General features: G+C 47.4%; 5 protein-coding genes across 16 annotated transcripts; all 5 read right to left on the reverse strand.

The window, feature by feature from the left end:
* Window positions 1-1,527: 1,527 nt before the first annotated feature.
* On the reverse strand, window positions 1,528-5,480 carry mylpfb (myosin light chain, phosphorylatable, fast skeletal muscle b). Its single transcript, XM_062475208.1, has 6 exons — window positions 5,404-5,480; window positions 4,801-4,899; window positions 3,118-3,298; window positions 2,910-2,988; window positions 2,729-2,777; window positions 1,528-2,489 (listed from the first exon to the last, which is right to left on the reverse strand). The coding sequence occupies exons 1-6, from the start codon at window positions 5,404-5,406 to the stop codon at window positions 2,388-2,390; spliced, it is 513 nt and encodes a 170-aa protein (XP_062331192.1). The 5' UTR covers window positions 5,407-5,480; the 3' UTR covers window positions 1,528-2,387.
* Window positions 5,481-7,101: 1,621 nt separating this feature from the next.
* Window positions 7,102-10,369, reverse strand: LOC134031756 (sesquipedalian-1-like). Of its 3 annotated transcripts, none has more exons than XM_062475468.1 (4): window positions 9,810-10,369; window positions 8,965-9,095; window positions 8,436-8,769; window positions 7,102-7,821 (listed from the first exon to the last, which is right to left on the reverse strand). In XM_062475468.1, exons 2-4 carry the CDS (start codon window positions 9,043-9,045, stop codon window positions 7,403-7,405), a joined length of 834 nt encoding a protein of 277 aa, XP_062331452.1. In that variant the 5' UTR covers window positions 9,046-9,095; window positions 9,810-10,369; the 3' UTR covers window positions 7,102-7,402. The 3 variants fall into 3 exon arrangements, with proteins under 3 accessions (XP_062331452.1, XP_062331453.1, XP_062331454.1); XM_062475469.1 differs by lacking the exon at window positions 9,810-10,369 and adding an exon at window positions 9,451-9,799; XM_062475470.1 differs by lacking the exon at window positions 9,810-10,369 and having other exon boundaries at window positions 8,466-8,769; window positions 8,965-9,796.
* A 31-nt stretch (window positions 10,370-10,400) lies between these two features.
* Window positions 10,401-13,594, reverse strand: LOC134031753 (zinc finger protein 397-like). Of its 10 annotated transcripts, XR_009931942.1 has the most exons (6): window positions 13,267-13,594; window positions 12,672-12,862; window positions 11,154-12,579; window positions 10,897-10,985; window positions 10,827-10,859; window positions 10,401-10,793 (listed from the first exon to the last, which is right to left on the reverse strand). XR_009931942.1 is itself a non-coding variant. In XM_062475465.1 (3 exons), exons 2-3 carry the CDS (start codon window positions 12,859-12,861, stop codon window positions 11,411-11,413), a joined length of 1,359 nt encoding a protein of 452 aa, XP_062331449.1. In that variant the 5' UTR covers window position 12,862; window positions 13,267-13,594; the 3' UTR covers window positions 11,070-11,410. The 10 variants fall into 10 exon arrangements, 1 of the variants encoding a protein (XP_062331449.1); XR_009931947.1 differs by having other exon boundaries at window positions 10,401-10,985; window positions 11,154-12,281; window positions 12,378-12,579; XR_009931940.1 differs by having other exon boundaries at window positions 10,401-10,859.
* A 122-nt stretch (window positions 13,595-13,716) lies between these two features.
* LOC134031755 (zinc finger protein 135-like) lies at window positions 13,717-15,653 on the reverse strand. The gene is made up of 2 exons (XM_062475466.1): window positions 15,101-15,653; window positions 13,717-14,992 (listed from the first exon to the last, which is right to left on the reverse strand). The coding sequence occupies exons 1-2, from the start codon at window positions 15,285-15,287 to the stop codon at window positions 14,028-14,030; spliced, it is 1,152 nt and encodes a 383-aa protein (XP_062331450.1). The 5' UTR covers window positions 15,288-15,653; the 3' UTR covers window positions 13,717-14,027.
* A 389-nt stretch (window positions 15,654-16,042) lies between these two features.
* On the reverse strand, window positions 16,043-17,716 carry LOC134031757 (zinc finger protein 514-like). Its single transcript, XM_062475471.1, has 3 exons — window positions 17,700-17,716; window positions 17,382-17,507; window positions 16,043-17,310 (listed from the first exon to the last, which is right to left on the reverse strand). Exon 3 carries the CDS (start codon window positions 17,063-17,065, stop codon window positions 16,355-16,357), a length of 711 nt encoding a protein of 236 aa, XP_062331455.1. The 5' UTR covers window positions 17,066-17,310; window positions 17,382-17,507; window positions 17,700-17,716; the 3' UTR covers window positions 16,043-16,354.
* Between the last annotated feature and the right edge of the window lie 430 nt (window positions 17,717-18,146).

The following is an 18,146-nucleotide window of genomic DNA, read 5'->3' on the forward strand; positions in this document are numbered from 1 at the left end:
TCTTCTTCTAGTAGTCATCATGAAACGAGGAAGGGACATTGCGCCAATAAATAAAAAAGTGAGAGAAACATATCAAGGTATTGAGAGAGCTGAGGAGATGGAAGAGGGAGAGCCAGAGCCGTTTGTATGATTTTAATGTAAATTAAAATTAAAGTATTTAATGTTTAAATACATTTGAAAAATACCAAGGTACAAAAACCAAGTTTGCTAGCGGGTTGGAATTAATGTTAGCTGGTAGCTAGCACTAGCTAGTTTACTTAATAATATGATGGATGGCCAGTTTGACGAAGCGCGACCGCGCACCGTGGAGTGGAGCAGCCCAGATATCTTTTTCGAGTGCAGTCAGTGCTATTACAGTTTTTCTCAATTGCTAAAACACTAAAACCCATTGGCTGAACAAAGTTCTCAGTTGCCTGAACTCATGTAGCTAATTGTGCAGTCTGTTGTCAATACCTTAAACCATTTCACATGTTAAACACAGTTTGCAGATCTCACTTAGACTTTTCAGCAAAACTCTAAACACATTCTCATTCTCAAAACACATTCTGCACTCTAATGCACATGTCATCCATAGTGGTAAACACAAATGGCAACAATCAAATACAAATAGAGAAAACATGTCATTGACAAAACACAACCACTCAAAATTGATTTCACTTGTTTGAAATGATGTGACACAACCAATATAAGCCAGTTCAGAGAGCAAACAGGTTGTTGAAGGTGGGAAAATATTGCTTGTGATGTCGACGAAGTGCTCTGGCCTGACCCAGCCCAAAGACAAGAAGACGCACATTGATCACATGTTTACTCCTTTGATTTTTGTCCCTTTTATAGTATTGTATACTGTAATACAGTGCATTGTAGGCTGTATACTGTACAATGAACACATTGTATGGCCCTGAACATTGTGCTTTCCATTTGTTACAGTAACAGTACTGACTGCTCAATAGATTTTGACTGGTTGCAGGTTCATATCAACAAAGAACAAGAGTGAGTAGTGAGATGCAGGGTACAGTACTGTATAGGGGTACAAGGAGGAGAAAGAACAAAAAAAATTGCAAAGAGCAAAGCAGAGTAGTAATTTCGGATCAATTTTGAGCTACTATGATAGAACATGTGAGAACTATATGTTTTGAACAATGTGTTTTCTATTTTTTGGTGTATTGTTTACTGACTGCTTGATAGTGTATATCATTTTGATCACTTTGTTTATGATTTGAGAGCAGTGTTTGATTTTGAGCACAGGTAAATCTGTTTTGAGGCGAAAGTTTGATTTTGAACACAGGTAAAACTGTTTTGAGGCAAAAGTTTCATTTTGCAAGAGGATTCAGAGGTTTTGTAAATAGTGCTTGAAGATGAGGTTTTGTGTTTACAGTTTTGAGAAAATGGGTGACTGTTTGAAGAAATGTGTTTTAGCAACTACAACGCCATCTAGTGTCTGTTCCTGGACATGTCAGGAGCTGCTCGGTGAGGAGCAAAGCTGGCGTTGACCCCGTGAAGTCCCACTCAGACCAACAGAGACGAGGGTACGAAAGACATTGGTTTTTATTTTGTACTTCAGTACTTTTACGTTACAGAGGTTTTCTGGTGAAATGGAGAGTTAGACACAGCTGGGCAGCAGGGGAGAAACAGCAGAGAGGACGAAGAGGAGAAGGTGAAACAAAGAAGTTTCCTTTTGTCTCTTTTCCTCTCAGCTTCGTCCTTCTCGTCTTTCGCTATCTCTCTTTTTTAACAGGATCTAATCCTGCTTTCCTCTGGTTCTGACACCCTTCCATTCATCCCTCCACATAGGAGAGAGAGATAAGTTAAGAGAGAGGGGTAGGTAAGCTATTGTAGTACAGTACTCCCCTCTTTTACGTGGTTCTCCTTTCCGAAGCTAGCTCGGGGACGTGTCCCTCAAGCACTCCTGCTCAGGTCCAGAACAACAGGCCTCGCAGGTCACAGCTTATTTGTTTCAAATAAACAAGTGAGCATGCACCACAGCACCCAAGACAACAGCAGCATTAACTGACTGCGGTATACACTAACAAGATGTAGGTATGATGCATGCACTGTTGGACTGGGCAGAGAGAGAGACAGGAGTAAGTGATAGGTGGAAAAGAGGAGAAACCAGAGGCAGGGAGGGAGATAGAGAGAGGAGTTGATTCGATGTTACAAGATTATTTTATTGTAAATAATCCCATGTCCCCTGCTGGTACTCTCACGTACACACTCCCCAGGTCCCCAGCCCACTCAGTCTGTCCACAACGAAGACAAGTCTTTCGTCTGGAGAAGATGAGGGTAAAGAGAGGAAGGGAGGGAGAGCGAGAGAGGGAAACCACAGAGTTGGAGAAGGGGGAAGTGAAGGGGGATGATCGGAGAGGTAGAGAAGCTGAGAGAGGTGGATTTTACTCCTCCTTCTCCTCTCCGTGTGTGATGACGTAGCAGATGTTCTTGTAGTCTACGTTGCCGGCCACATCTGGGGGGAACGCGGCCCACAGGTTGGTCATCTGGTGTCGACAGAGAAACAAACGCTCAAAACTGGGAGGCAGGGACCGGCACTCAGTCGTTCATTTGAAGACGTTGAGCAACACCCAGATATGTACGGATATATCATCTCAGCAGACAAACCAAAGCACTGTCGTGTTATATTTAATGCTGACGGGTTTTCAGATATCCAGTGCACATCCAAAACAGAGAGAGTAACATATCTACAGCATATATACTGTATACATGGATAATATCTCACCTCCTCAGCGGTGAACCTGTCACACTGGGTGGTCAGAAGCTCCTCAAGGCTGGAGAGGAGGAGGAGCAGGAGGAGGAGGAAGAAGACAACAGGGACACTGTCAGGTGAAGCACTTGGGAAAGACATCTATACTTTACACAGACAGGGTTGGATTTATAAAGAACAGAACAGAGGAACTCACAATTCCTTCTTGATGAGTCCGGTGGCCTCTGGGTCCAGGACCTTGAAAGCGCTCACAATAACGTCCTCGGGGTCAGCACCTGATCGGAGGAGGACGAAGAGTGAGTGTGTGTGCATGAGTGAGTGTGTATGATTGTGCGTCTATGAGTGAGTGTGTGTATACAAGTGTGTGTATGTCTTTGTGTGTGTGAGTGAGCGTGTTGACCCACCCTTCAGCTTCTCTCCGAACATGGTGAGGAAGACGGTGAAGTTGATGGGGCCGCTGGCCTCCTTCACCATGGCCTCCAGCTCCTCGTTCTTCACGTTCAGCTGGCCCATGGTGGCCAGCACGTCCCTCAGGTCGTCCTTGCTGATGATGCCGTCTCTGTTCTGGTCAATGATTGTGAAAGCCTGGCAGAAAGGGAAGGAAGGGGGGAGAGGGGGAGAGGGGGGAGGGGGGAGAGAGGGTGGGGGGAGAGGGGGGAGAGAGGGTGGGGGGAGAGGGGGGAGAGAGGGTGGGGCCGAGGGGTGAGAGAGGGTGGGGGGAGAGGGGGGAGAGAGGGTGGGGGGAGGGGGACAAAGAGGAGAGAAGGAGGCGGAAACAGACAGAGGATATCGAGGTTAGTGAGGTGGAAAGGTTATTTAGTTGCCTTTGAGAAAGGTTGTACAATTTGGAAATATATGGATTTCTAAATGCAACCCAACTATTTGTTCTCATCTAAGTACAGAACAGTTAAGTCCCACAGAGCAACTTGAAAAAAATGTGTCTCACATGAGTCTTAATCACAAGATTCCCCGTGACTTTCACACCAGGGGTTAGTCCGTCAAGACAAATGTGAGAATGTGAAGTCATCTCCCCCCTCCCTTCCCTGTAGGGCGCTAGGTGCACTGCAGTGAAACCCAAGATGGCTTAAGAGTGTATAGAGGACTTGGCAGCTGTTGAGCCACTTGTCTTCCTGAAGTGTTAAAATGGTCTTGGAATGTGAGACAAGCCCCATGTGACATTCAAGGGAACAGTATGGGTTACAACTACCAACCCTCCACCCTCTCTTTCTGAATCCTACATCCTTAACATTGGCATTCTCACTAGCTGCTCCCTGGTTGACATTAGCATCCTCGCTAGTAGCTTGTTTAGCATTAGCATCCTCGCTAGTAGCTTGTTTAGCATTAGCATCCCCGCTAGCAGCTTGATTAGCATTAGCATCCTCACTAGCTGCTCCCTGGTTGACATTAGCATCCTCGCTAGTAGCTTGTTTAGCATTAGCATCCCCGCTAGCAGCTTGATTAGCATTAGCATCCCCGCTAGCAGCTTGATTAGCATTAGCATCCTCACTAGCTGCTAGCTGAGAAGAAGCATCCCTGCTAGCTGCTTGGTTAGCTTTAGCATCCACCAGCTGTTAGTCAATGCATTCCAGGAGGGTCACGGTGTGGGTTGTGAGGGGGCCCTGGGGGAGAATGCTAACCTATCCCTGGGGAAAGGGGACTGCTGTCATCAGCAAATACACGATTTACTGTTCTTTGCTGCTGACTGTGGCATTTCTGAAACAGTTTCAGATTTAGTCTTACAGCCACAAACAGCTTCCTCCCACAGGGTCTCCCAAAGCTATGTTTGTTCTTTCTACTTCTTACATCATTTCAGTATTTGGACCAATTTTCATAATTTTGCAACACAGTCTCCATACAAAGTGATGTAAATCTATTTCGCAACTTATCACAAGGACTATGTTTGGCCTTTGTTTCCCTCTTTCCCAACCCTGATCTCAAATCAAATGTTATTTGTAAAGTCCTTTTTTAAGCACTATCACAAAGGTTTTCACAGATGTCACAGCACCTCTAACCAACCTAACCCCTCAAAGATATAAGGTTGCAGTGTTGTCTCTCTTCCCTCTTGTGATGGTGTGAAAGATTCTCACCTCCTTGTACTCCTGGATCTGGCTCTGCTCAAACATGGAGAACACGTTGGAGGATCCACCCTCTCCCTGCTGCTGCCTCCTCTTGGCCTTCTTGGGTGCCTGGAAACAGACAGAAACCCTGGTCAACACCAGTCATCCTGGCTCCATCCAGACCTACGCTCGCAGCCTTGAGTTCAGGAGCATGGCGTGGCATCGTAGTCATTAGGTAGCAAACACGTCCATTCAAAAGTCATTCCAAACAAAATGAAAGGCTTACATTCTGATTCAGAGAACTGTGGACTAAATGCTCTGAAGTTCCTGGAGGGCAGTCCCGTCCAGTTAGTTAACTCATACTCTGCTTAACTACAAGAACATTCTTCTGCTTGTCGATTAAATACAAGCAGTTTAATCATATTCAGTAAGTAGGCTTGTTTTCTCTGCATAAGGCTTAGTTAGAAAGGCGACATTGACCATTAAAAATCTTTCTTTTAGGTTATTTAGTCCTGTCATCCTGTCGTCCAGGAATCGAAGCATTTATGATTTCTTCAAGTTTATCGACAAAGTCTTAGACTGAAGTGTTAGATCCTAGAGGTTGTTTAAGAAGAGGAAAACAGACACACTCACCATCTCTTAAGATTTTTGGGGGTTTTGGTTGGTCAAGAAGAGAAGCCTACGCCAAGCCGATGGGACTGACATGAAGTATCCGGACCCACAAGGTCTTATATATCGACCCGGGGGGCTAACTTTAGGCACAGCATCAGGTTTGGCAGGAAAAGGGCGAGCTGGGGAAAGTAAGCGAGAGAGGGAGGAGCGAGGAGGTGATGGAGGTGTCAACTTTCCAAGCTCCAAAATAGGCTCCTGGGGTCTTGGAATGAGGTGAATTCAATCTTAACATTCAGTCCTCACTATGGTGGACTAATATGGACAAACCAATATTACAGACTGTGCTACCGTTGAACCCCCCCAACCCAAAACCCCTCCTCCCCCTCCTCCTCCCACCTCTCTTTATCACTTCACGCCAGGGTCTTTGTTGAGGCTATTTCTGTTGATTGTTTCCTCCCCGGTTGAAGGACAGACCACACAGAGCCTGCGAGCTGGAGCCATGTCTCCTTCATCTGGGTGGAGGAGCACCTGCAGAGACCGACCCCTGACCATCACAAAGAGACAACTAGCTGTTCAGAGTGCAGACTAGTGCTTCCCATAAACATATCTCAAAGTCATCACCTGTCTAAGTGAACATGGCGTTGAACATAGTATATCCCCCCTGGCCGGCAGTACGGTGGAAAGGGTCATGAAATTTGAAAGCTGTTGGCAAGCGCAGCTCTGGTTCGGTTCCAGTAATGACAGGACCACCAGTAATCTAGAAACAGTGACACTGCATGTAAATTAATATCTGTAAACATAATCCAAAGAGTTAACTATGCATCAGCCCATTATGCCAAGTCATTTTCTATAACAGTTTCTGAGTTTTTCAGTCACCAGATCACTTTGGGCCCAGTGACAGAAGGTATCAAGGGCATTCTACATGGAGAACCGATACAGCAGGAACAGAAGACTAGACTGATATCGGTGCTTTTTCAACACTGAGTCTCTAATTTGGGTCCTGCTCAGAAACGCCCTGGATAGATCTTCAGTTTGATGGGACCCCACCAGACTCTCCACCAACTCCATATATGAGCTCCATTCAAAGCCATCTATCATGGAAGTGTACAGTGAAGGCATGTATTGAGACCCAGTGTCCCTGCAACTGATACCCTCTCCTCACACAAGCTGCCACCATCTTCCTCTCTCTGACATTCTACTGCCTACTTGCTGGCACTGTGCAAAATACAACTATTTTACTGATCTAATGCTAACCCCCAAGAACGCTCAACAGAGCTCCACTTCTTAATGTCAAACGTTTCTGCTCAGAAACCACAACGTTTATGGGCCCCTCGGATGTCTGCAGTGTCCGTTGGCAGAATGTGTTGAAGATTTCGGTTAAACTCCTGTGATTTAGTGAGTTTGGACCCCTGGGAGGGAAAGGGGGGACAGCCTTCCTGGGGACCGTAAAGGGACAGCTGAGAGGACAGGAATAGAGCTGCTTCATTCTTCTCAGACATTTCTGTTCTCCTTTAAAATCTGACCACCCTCTCCCTTCTTGGCCTTCTCTGGCCCCGTTAAGAAGCTAGCCCTTTTTTTACCCAGCAGCACCTCTGTCAAGAGAAAGTGATTTATTGCCGTGGAGGAGGTCAACAACTAAAAAAAGGAGGACTGTGCAACAGTGTTTGGAAATCAATAGCATCAGTTTGGTGACTCTAGTCATGCACACATTGTGAAGGGTTTGGTACGTTTGCCATTGTTTAATATTATCTTTTAGCATTCGAACAAATATTATTTCTCAAACGTAAGTCATACCACTTCGCTCTGTCTGTGCTTACAAGACAGTTCATGACTCGTAAAGATCTGGTGGAGAAAGTAAAAAAAATAAAAAGGATTTATCACATCTCCATATATTTGATTAATTTTGGTTTTTGGTACAGGCTCATTTTACATATTTATTCATTTATTACATATTGTTAAACATATTGGGCAAGACTCATCTGTTTCCATGCTGTTAATCAAAACCAAAAAGAATGTTGTCTCAACCAAAATCTATTAAGTTTTCCTCATGAACAACCTCCTCATCCTGTCTCCTTCTCAACCAATCAGCAATCAGCTCCCTCACTTCCTTCCCAAAGTCCTCGTGTAATTTGCTGAAGTCATCCTTGAGTCCTGATTCAATCACAGCCCACTCCCCCTGGGGAGGGGCGGGACCACTGATGGGTACAACATTTGCATTCCTCTTCGGCCAGAGTTTGGGGGACCTCCTATTGGCTGGTTTGGAGGTAGTGGCTGGAGTTAGGAGCATCTGGTTGGTTTTACAGCCAACTGGGCCAGGGTGTCGTGTCGGAGGGGGAGTGGCTGAGGACCAGAACACAGACTGGGCTGGTCTTACTGAGGTGGGCCCTGGCAGTGTGGAGGAGCGCACTTTGGGGTCGTTAGGGAACGCTTTCATGGCCTCTGTGGAAGGAGGAGAAAGAGACAGGATAAGAACAACAGCACTTCCTGCCTGTCTGTCTCTCAGCCTTCTCTGTCTGTCGACATGCCTGTCTCTCTCTCATCTGTCTGTCTCTCACCTGTCTGTGTCTCATCCCTGTCTGTCTCTCACCTGTGTGTCTCATCCCTGTCTCTCTCTCACCTGTCTGTCTCTCATCCCTGTCTGTCTCTCACCCCTGTCTGTCTCTCACCCCTGTCTGTCTCTCACCCCTGTCTGTCTCTCACCTGTCTGTGTCTCATCCCTGTCTGTGTCTCATCCCTGTCTGTGTCTCATCCCTGTCTGTGTCTCATCCCTGTCTGTCTCTCACCTGTTTGTGTCTCATCCCTGTATCTCTCTCACCTGTCTGTCTCTCATCCCTGTTTGTGTCTCATCCCTGTCTGTGTCTCATCCCAGTCTGTCTCTCATCCCAGTCTGTCTCATCCTTGTCTGTCTCTCACCTGTCTGTCTCTCATCCCTGTGTCTCTCACCTGTCTGTCTCTCATCCCTGTGTCTCTCATCCCTGTGTCTCTCATCCCTGTCTGTCTCACCCCTGTACTGTTTCTCACCTGTCTGTGTCTCATCCCTGTCTGTCTCTCACCTGTCTGTCTCTCATCCCTGTCTGTCTCACCCCTGTACTGTTTCTCCAGGTCCATGACGAGCAGCGACAGGTATTCGTGATTGGCCGTCAGCAGGGCTTTGATCCAGGCTTCCTGGGCGTCCTGGTTGTCGGCTGCTAGCTTGTATGTGCGCAGGCCCGGTCCGCTCCACACCAGCGAGAAGGCAAACTGCTCTTCAGACTCACACAGCTGCACAGCACATCCCTCCAGGATGATCACCCCCAGAAGGTTTCGGTCACCTGGCCTGTCCTGGTAGAACAGCAGGTTCCCCTTCAGCACGAACCAACGCTTCTGATAGGACGTGTTCCTCTCCCCCTGGGACACACACACACACGCACACACGAGTGGCACGACACATCAGTCTTTCATTGGTGACAGGAACAAGCGACATAAATGGTCATTGTTACAGACGGTGGTCCATTTTTACAGACGATTTATTGTAAGGAAAATCTATTCACATAGTTTGCATTATGTCATAATTTGGATCACTTAGGTTGTTTTGTAACATACCTTCTTGTACAGGTATCCCTCTTTATCAACGGGTGAGTCACAAGTTTGGAAATGTGTGAGGATCTTTCCATGAATCTTCATTTCATCATTATAACCCCGCGCCAGCTGACGGCTTCGGAGTGGATGGAAGACTCCACACGGAAACAGGAAATGATACACCCATAATCTCAAATCGAATTGATCATTCTTTCATTTATCTCGCTTTTTTTCTTTTTTGATAAACCATACCCTAAGGGGCTTTCATGACTGCCCTCTGATCAACTGCTGTATCCAATGTAATCCCCAAGGTTCAACAGCGTTAGGCTACACATGCCGAGCATATTTGTTAACATTCTTATACGATTAAATATATTCGATTTTCGACTTGCAATTTAAATGCAAGTCTACTGCCTGGCTAGCTAACGCTAACTTTTGACGTGATTTAAGCGCTACATTCATAAAGATGGTCTTTCCCTGAGTCATTCCCCGGAAAAGCCCGCAGCCTACCTGCGCGTTAACCTGTTCTGTTCACGTGCAGTTTGTAAACACATGCGAAATTTAAACCTGTGATGCGTTCGAGAATATTTATAAAAATACATCTAAAATATTTATGTCACTGTGTGTAGGCTAGCTATTAAACTCTGTCTTGTGTCGGTAATTGCTGAAATGTTATCTTTACTACAGCTATTTCTGCTTCCGTATTTCTAGAACTGGCTAGTTAAAACTACTTATAAAGCCGAATTGACCCATAAAGTCATTATACTACAATTATTCCGTTTCTTCCCACCAAATTAATCAAAATAAAACACAGACGCATTGATGGGTCATAACTACGGTACATAAAATAAGTTGTTTAGGCTACTCACCCCTTCGCGGAGCAAAGTGCAAAGGTCCGCTCCAGAACCTCCCATGAGTTGTTCAACACTTCCTGGTAACTAAGGTGCGCTTCTCCACGTCAGCAGCGCATCTCGAAGGTGAACCTTTCAGACCTCCGGGCCAACAACACTTACTGAGCGCCTGTTCCCACCGTGTCCGCCGGGAAAATGCATGAGCTCACTGGGAGAAAGCGTCCTTTGTCACGAGATGCGCCTTGCCCCTACGTGTTTGTTTCTCTACAGCTCCAGTCTGGTAAACATCAGAGCTAGGTCTCAAGAGGAACGGGTGTCCTGTACAGGACCACTGGCAAATTACCAAAACCTTTTTTTAAATAAAATGAATAAAACATTAAATTCATAATATAACGTATTAAATTGTTATATTAGATCTTCATCCACTCAGATATACCATTGTACCCTTCTTTCTGCAGATATATTAAGAATATGTCTGCAGATTCACCTCCCAAACTTCAGGTAATAACAAACCCACATTCACATGATGAACTCTGCCATGTTACAGAAAGCCCAGATTCTGGGTTCATACAGTTCAGCAGGTTCAGTCCATTCACTCAGACACTGCAGTGAGGCTGTTGTTTTTATTCACCACCAGGAGGACAATGTTGTTGACGTTCCTTCACTCAGAACAAGGGAGTCAGGTGGCCGAGCGGTGAGGGAAGCGGGCTAGTAATCCGAAGGTTGCCAGTTAGATTCCCGGCCGTGCCAACTGACGTTGTGTCCTTGGGCAAGGCACTTCACCCTACTTGCCTCGGGGAGAATGTCCCTGTACTTACTGTAAGTCGCTCTGGATAAGAGCGTCTGCTAAATGACTAAATGTAAATGTAACAAGACAATCAGTATGCAGAGGGACAGCTGGATGAGCCAACCACATACATAAACTGCTTGGATCTGATCTATCCCACGTCAGTCTGTGGGGACCTGCCTGTCCCTCACCCTGCTGTCTGTCTGTGTGTGGACCTGTCTGTCCCTCACCCTTCTGTCTGTCTGGACCTGTCTGTCCCTCACCCTGCTGTCTGTCTGGACCTGTCTGTCCCTCACCCTGCTGTCTGTCTGTCTGGACCTATCTGTCCCTCACCCTGCTGTCTGTCTGGACCTGTCTGTCCCTCACCCTGCTGTCTGTCTGGACCTGTCTGTCCCTCACCCTACTGTCTGTCTGTGGACCTGTCTGTCCCTCACCCTACTGTCTGTCTGTGGACCTGTCTGTCCCTCACCCTGCTGTGTCCCTCACCCTGCTGTCTGTCCCTCACCCTGCTGTCTGTCTGGACCTGTCTGTCCCTCACCCTGCTGTCTGTCCCTCACCCTGCTGTCTGTCTGGACCTGTCTGGACCTGTCTGTCCCTCACCCTGCTGTCTGTCCCTCACCCTGCTGTCTGTCTCTATCCCCTTTATAACTGATATACAACAAACAGTCATCAAAAGTTTGTCAATAAGTCCAGTTGCCAGTTGCTAAAACCCACTGACCACCTCCCAGACAGAACCAACCACATGTTCAGCACTGCAGCTTTCCAACGCCAACATCCACCACATGCAGAGCCTTTACATCTGAAGCAAGATACATTCCTGCACATTCTATGTCTAGCTTGTCTGGTGTTCCCTCCACGCTTGCTGCAGCTGTAAAGTCTCTCCAACGTGGATCTTCTGGTGCCTCTTCAGGTTCTCTCCCCTGCTGAAACTCTTGCCACACTGCTGGCAGTAGTATGGCTTCTCCCCGGTGTGGACCCTCTTGTGCTTCTTCAGGTCTCCTGCCTGCCGGAAGCTTCGCCCGCACTGCAGGCAGCCGTAGGGCTTCTCCCCGGTGTGGCAGCGCTGGTGGATCCGCAGGTTCCCCACGCGGCTGAAGGTCTTCCCGCACACGAAGCACACATGGGGCTCGTCCCTGCGGAACATCTGCCGGCTCCTGCGGGCGTCCAGGGCGGCTCGGCCGGTCCTGCCGAAGCTGAACCTCCGGCCGGCGGGGGGCTGGCTGGGGTGCAGGTAGAACAGTCCGTAGGGGGCTCCGCTCGCGGGGGACTTGGCGGCGTCATGTCCGGCGGAGCCGCAGCTCAGATCGACGCCTCGGTTGTCGCCGAGCGGGGCGGAGGGCGGGGTGGAGCACTCGGGCGTCTCTGGTTCCGTTTTGATGACTGTCAAGTTTAATCCCAGCTGGGCTTTCAGGAGGGAGGAGCTGATGGGAGGGGCGCTGGGCGTGGTCAGAGTACTGATGGGAGGGGCGCTGGGCGTGGTCAGAGTCCTGATGGAGGGTGTGTCCACGTCTGTTTTGATGACACGCAGTGCTGTGGGCGGGGCTGGTGTGGGCAGGGCCAGGGACTGTCTCTCCTCGCTGAGCTGAGGGGAGACCCCAGGATGCACCACGAGGCCTTCAGGAACCACCAGTCTGAACTTACACTCCGACTCTACCAGCTCCACATCCTGCTCCTTTCTGTAGTGTTCCTGTGTGGGTATGAAGGTGTGTTCCTGTGTGGGTATGAAGGTGTGTTCCTGTGTGGGTATGAAGGTGTGTTCCTGTGTGGGTATGAAGGTGTGTTCCTGTGTGGGTATGAAGGTGTGTTCCTGTGTGGCGTCAGGCTGCCTGGAGGAGGGGTTCCAGGTCTGGTCCTGCTTGGACGAGGGGCTCCAGGTCTGGTCCTGCCTGGACGAGGGGCTCCAGGTCTGGTCCTGCCTGGACGAGGGGCTCCAGGTCTGGTCCTCCTGCTGCTTCTCAACAGCTGCTCTCCCTCCTGAGACTGGGAAGAGCAGTGGGGCAGCTGTAACATCACAGGGAAAAGTGTGGTTTAAAGAAGATGAAGTTACTCATTAAAACTGAAAAAGACTTGTTAACTCCTGCTGGCGCACACACCTGCACTTTCGCTCTTCAACTGCTCCTGGAGCTCCTGAACTCTTCTCTTGAGACTGTCGTTCTCTCTCAGGGTCCTGGCGGTTTTCTCCTGGTACTCCGACACCGTCTCCTTCACCACGTCTAGAACCTCGTGTACCGCTACGGTCAGAAGCCGCGCCACACGGGCATTCAGACGCTCCAGCTTAGACATCCTGAAGAAATAAAGGACATGAGAGTCACGGTACACACAGAAATGATATATTGATCTCAGGGTATAAATATAGATCCCTGAGGAGAAATTGCTGCGGTTCAGACGTAACACAAGTGTCTACCAACTGAACACGTACAAAAAAAATATGATACAGCCCAAGCAAAAATGACGTTGTATTGCAAGTGGTAGCATTTATGTCTATTGTTCCTCTGTAAGTCTTTGTGTCTGGGTATTACGTCGATGTTTCTGTTTCCTCATCATAGCCAGCTGATGGGATTGCAACACATCACTGGAGAAGGGTATCTAACTAGTATTTCACTTGTTTGACTCGTGGTTAAAAACGTTTGACAAAGTTACCATTTATGCTAGCTAGAAATGGAACACTTTCCTGAAATATACGCTTACCTTTGTCGTAGCGGTCGTGTCTCTTTGTTGTCACTTTGCTTGTTCCCCTCCAGATAAGTTGGTGAGGACAGGTAGGAAGCTAGCCTATCTTGGCAAACTCACTTTAGCTAGCTAGCTGGCTTCTGGCAGTCTGGAAACACACCTTCAATAAGTGTAGCTAAATAAACAAGTCCATTGTCCAAACAAACCTCTTGGTAAGGTGAACAAAAGTTGTGTTCAAGTTTTCTATGATCAAACCCCTAGAATTCTGTAGATGACCAATTTAGCGACCCAAATTCACTGCCAGGGTTTGACGTCTAGCTAAACAAAGCAACACGAAGCAGTCTGAAAGAGAACATGATGATCAGTTCCGGTGAAGCAAAACACGGCTTCAAAATAAAAGTGCACTGTCATTATTTCTTAGCACATATTTTTCTTGTCCATTACATTTACAAATCTGAGACAAAAAGAGACATTTTAGAATGTTTAATAAAAAAGCAGACCGTAGATCATATTATGCATAACATTATACAGAATTATTTTCTTGTAATTAAGACAAAAACTAAAGATTAGTGTCATGCTGTCCATTCTGTCAACCCCAAATGCAGAAATCCATGCTTGGTGAAAAGTACAATATAATAAGTCAGTAAAACAGTACAAAACAATTTCTTTTATAAAAAGAAACAGTATATTGATAATGTAATAAGTTAAACGCCTAAGACATTACATGACAGACATCCATACTTTAAACCAGTAAATGAACCGCGAACCTCTCTGCATCATCATCCAACACTAATATGCCTGACAATATGGATTCTCTGGTGTTTCTTCAAGTGGCTGGACTGACTAAAAGTTTTGCCACACTGTTGGCATCCATACGGCCGCTCCCCGGTGTGAACCCTCTTGTGCTTCTGCAAGTTGCCGGCGTGGCTGAACCTCCGTCCACAGTGCAGGCAGCAGTAGGGCTTCTCCCCGGTGTGGCAGCGCTGGTGGATCCGCAGGTTCCCCACGCGGCTGAACGTCTTCCCGCACACAACGCAGCTGTGGTTCTCTTCCGGCCGGTGCTGCAGCCTGGTCCTTCTGGTGTCCTGGACCAGCTCCGGGTGGCACTCGAAGGGAAACGTGTCTACAAACGTGTTTAGGCCCTCCGCGTTGATGTAGTGGACCATGCCCTGCATGTCCGGGTGGCTGTGCATGGGGTCTAGGGCGCAGTCGTTGTGCGTTGCGCTGCTGTCCGAGTCACCGCAGTTCTCGTAGAACTGGCTGTGACCCGTGGAGTCTGACCCGGCAGACTGTTCTGGTTCCGGCTCGGTCTTGATGATGCCAGCGGCCAAAGCTGGGAGAGAGGGGGAGGAGGGGAGGCTGGGAGCGGCCATGCTGAACACGTCCCCCGCGTGGATGGGCTCTCTCTCCCCGTCTCCGACAGGACGAGTCATGTAGACGGTCAGAGCTGCGTCTGTCACCCTCGACAACCCCTCGGGGAGATCCCTGCTGTGATTGGCTAACGTCAAGGTAACATTGCACTCTGTCTCTGAGTCTGTGAAGGGGTCCTGCTCCATTGAGAGACACGGTCCTTCACAGCTCTGCTTTTCGTTCAACTCCTGCTTGTGTGTGTGCAGCACAGGGTCGAGATCCTGCCTCGGGCATGGGTGGCAATCATCCTGCTCCGTATCCTGCCTCGGGCATGGGTGGCAATCATCCTGCTCCGTTTTACCGAATGGAACAGGGAGAACCAGCTGGTGTTGGGCTGTGGATGAGAGGAAAAGTTATGTCCAACAGACACCAAAATACAGTGCACCATGTTTACAGTAAATCTTCGTTAATACTTAAACGGCCTAACGAGGCCTAGCCGTACCTTCTCCTTCCTTTAACTTGTCTTGGAGTTCCTGTAGTCTTCTTCTAAGACTTTCGTTCTCTCTCTGAGTTCTGGCAGTTTTTTCCTGGTACTCCGACACCGTCTCTTTCACAACCTCCAGAACCTCGTTCACAGCCACCGTCAGTAGTTTAGCCACACGGGCATTCAGACGGTCAATCTTCGACATGATTCTCAAAATACTAAACGGAAACGTGCTATTCTATGGTGGACAAAATACTAACGATAGCTTAATAGCTAGCAGAAAGCTACTGTGGAGCCATCTTGAACATTCGATTGGTACTGTAGTGCTAATTGCGTTCAACGCTAGCAAACAGCTCACTTATTGTTGGTAATTTCAGTCACACTCCGTATTTAAGTATTTAACATTAGCTTCTATGAAACCGAGACTAATTGCATGCAAACATAAGTGGCCGTTCACAATTCCACCGCTATCTAGTGTCCTGCGGCTGCCTATCGGTATAATCGACTGATCAGTAGAAAGACTCGCACTTGCGAATGTTTTGATGTTAAGAAGTTACGTCATTTCCGTTATTTAGCGGAAAGTGTCGACGCTCGTCAACAAATACGGATCTTACAACAGTCCGGAAAAAAAAGTAGGCGTGCGAGGCGATCATTTGTGGTGTTAGTTAGTTGGTAGGGCAACTCCATTCGGTTTCCCGATTTCTCGCTTCCTGTCTTCTAAACGGGCCACTGGCTGTGCATCATTGACCTATGGTGCAGATACTTATACACTCAAATACATCTCTTTCATGAATTACCCCCCACAAATTATACAGATAGTAGACCTGTTTTGCTAGTCAAAGCTCTTAGGTAAGAACAGTAAACCTAAGGGCTGATGTAATAAAAGTGCAACGAGATATAAATACAGAGGACAGCTGATTTGCCCTTGAATCAGAAGCAACAGTCTGTGTTTATCTTCTAAAAACAAATGTTTTATTTGATAGCATAGGAGAGATATGTTTACAAAGGTACAAAAGATGTAGGATGTGGTAAGGAATGACAAAGTAGTCTGGAGCAACTAAGTAACATGCATCAATATGGCTTAAACCAGTTTAGTTCAGCAATAGTAATGACGTTAATCTGATGCAAAAAGCATATCTTCTATCAGTCAAATCCTTTACTAGAATACAGTGCCTTTTAACACCGCACAATTCATCTACATGTGATGCCTTGATAGTGTTAATAGCATAAACACATCTCTAACATGTTTTAAGGGGTCAATATAAGTCTGCCTCACTGTAAGTGAGTGAGCTGGTGTTTTTTAAAATTACTAGAGTGGCTAAAACGTTTTCCACACTGGCCACAGCCGTACGGTCTTTCTCCGGTGTGGTAGCGCTGGTGAATCTTCAGGTATCCTGACTGACTGAACCTCTTTCCACACACAGAGCAGCAGTAGGGTTTCTCCCCAGTGTGGACCCTCTTGTGCTTCTTAAAGTCCCCTGCATGGCTGAAGCTACGGCCACAGATCTGGCAACAGTACCGTTTTTCTCTAACAAGTTGTCTCTGGAATATTCTCAAGCCTCCTGCTCCTCCACAAGACTTCCTATATGGGCGGAGCTTGTGCTGCAGGTCATACCCTCCCCCTCCCCCATCATGCTCTCTTCTGGCCCCCAAAGAGCCATCGCCCCCAGAGAAGGGCTCCCCTAAACCGTTCTCAGGCGGAGAAAAGTACATCAGTTCATGGGAGCCCAGGCTCTCCTGAAGGGACCCTTGGAGGTGTAAACTATGGCTAGAGCTGGAGCCATAATACAAATGCTTTGGTGTTGAATATGCAGAGCAATCTTCTTCTTCAGGCTCTGTCTTGATGTGGTTTACAGTCTGGGGGGGAGGGGAACCCTGGGTGTGTTGGTTGGACGACAGCGGGTCTGGCGAGGCCTCTGACAGAGCTATGTCCAGGGCATCAGGACTCTCTGTTTTAAGGTTCACCTCAGTGTGATGCAGCATAATATCTGCCTGCTGTTCAGCGATCTCCCTTTGGCTTCCTGACTGAGCCAAGCCCCTCCACAGAGAGGGAGAAGTGGATACCAACTGTTTGTTGACGTCGCCATGACAATCTGGGGAGAGGAACACGGGGATCTCATTGTCAGATTCAATTATCTCAATGTCCTCGTTTATGGGCAGTGGTCGCTCCTGTTTCCATGGCAGTTTTCCTTGCGTCTTCTCATGAGCGACGGTCAACGTCGAAGCTCCTGCGTGAATAAGCGTCTGTTAGTGCCAAGGAGAGAGACACTGCAGTTGAACTGCTGTAGGCGGGACTCACCTGGTTTTGGTCTCTGTACATTGTCCTGGAGTTCCTGAATTCTTCTCTTGAGACTCTCGTTCTCTCTCAGTGTCCTGGCCGTTTTCTCCTGGTACTCCGACACCGTCTCCTTCACCACCTCGAGAACTTCATTTACTGCCGCCGTCAGAAGCTTTGCCACACGGGCATTCAGACGCTCTACTTTAGACATCCTTTAGACAGTTACATCTGACGCAGGACACGGCTAAATATCCTAGATGTCTAACCTCTTTACCTGACAAGACATACACCAGGCACTAAAGATGGCTATTGTGTACCATTGCCAACATAAGCACTTACCTAACTGGTTAGATTTTACAACCCATCACGAGAAACAAGTTACTGCGGTATTAACCAGCTCGTCTCCCCAGCGGATACAATGTTGCTTTACAAATGATCTTTTCGAAATAGATGACAAACGGTTTAGGATTTCTAAATTCAATTCCTCCCACCTCCTTAAGAACATCGGGCTTTGTTGGCAAAGGTGGGACTCATTCTCTATCCTTAGAAACTCGGGGAAGACTTTAGAAAAACACCTTAGATCTTCTTCGGACCTCTGCAACGTAATAACGGAATTGACAGCGTTTTACCGCCACCTACTGGGCACCAGACACAGCAGAAGATATCTGTCTTATAATAGTCTTCGACGTGTGCATTACTGATTAAATTGTCATGTTCCTCACTTTATTTGACTTTGTATAGCCTGACTACCACACATCAATTCTGTACAGCATATAAGCAGAGAAT

The sequence above is a fragment of the Osmerus eperlanus genome, chromosome 12 (genome assembly GCF_963692335.1).
Source record: "Osmerus eperlanus chromosome 12, fOsmEpe2.1, whole genome shotgun sequence".
NCBI lineage: Eukaryota > Metazoa > Chordata > Actinopteri > Osmeriformes > Osmeridae > Osmerus > Osmerus eperlanus.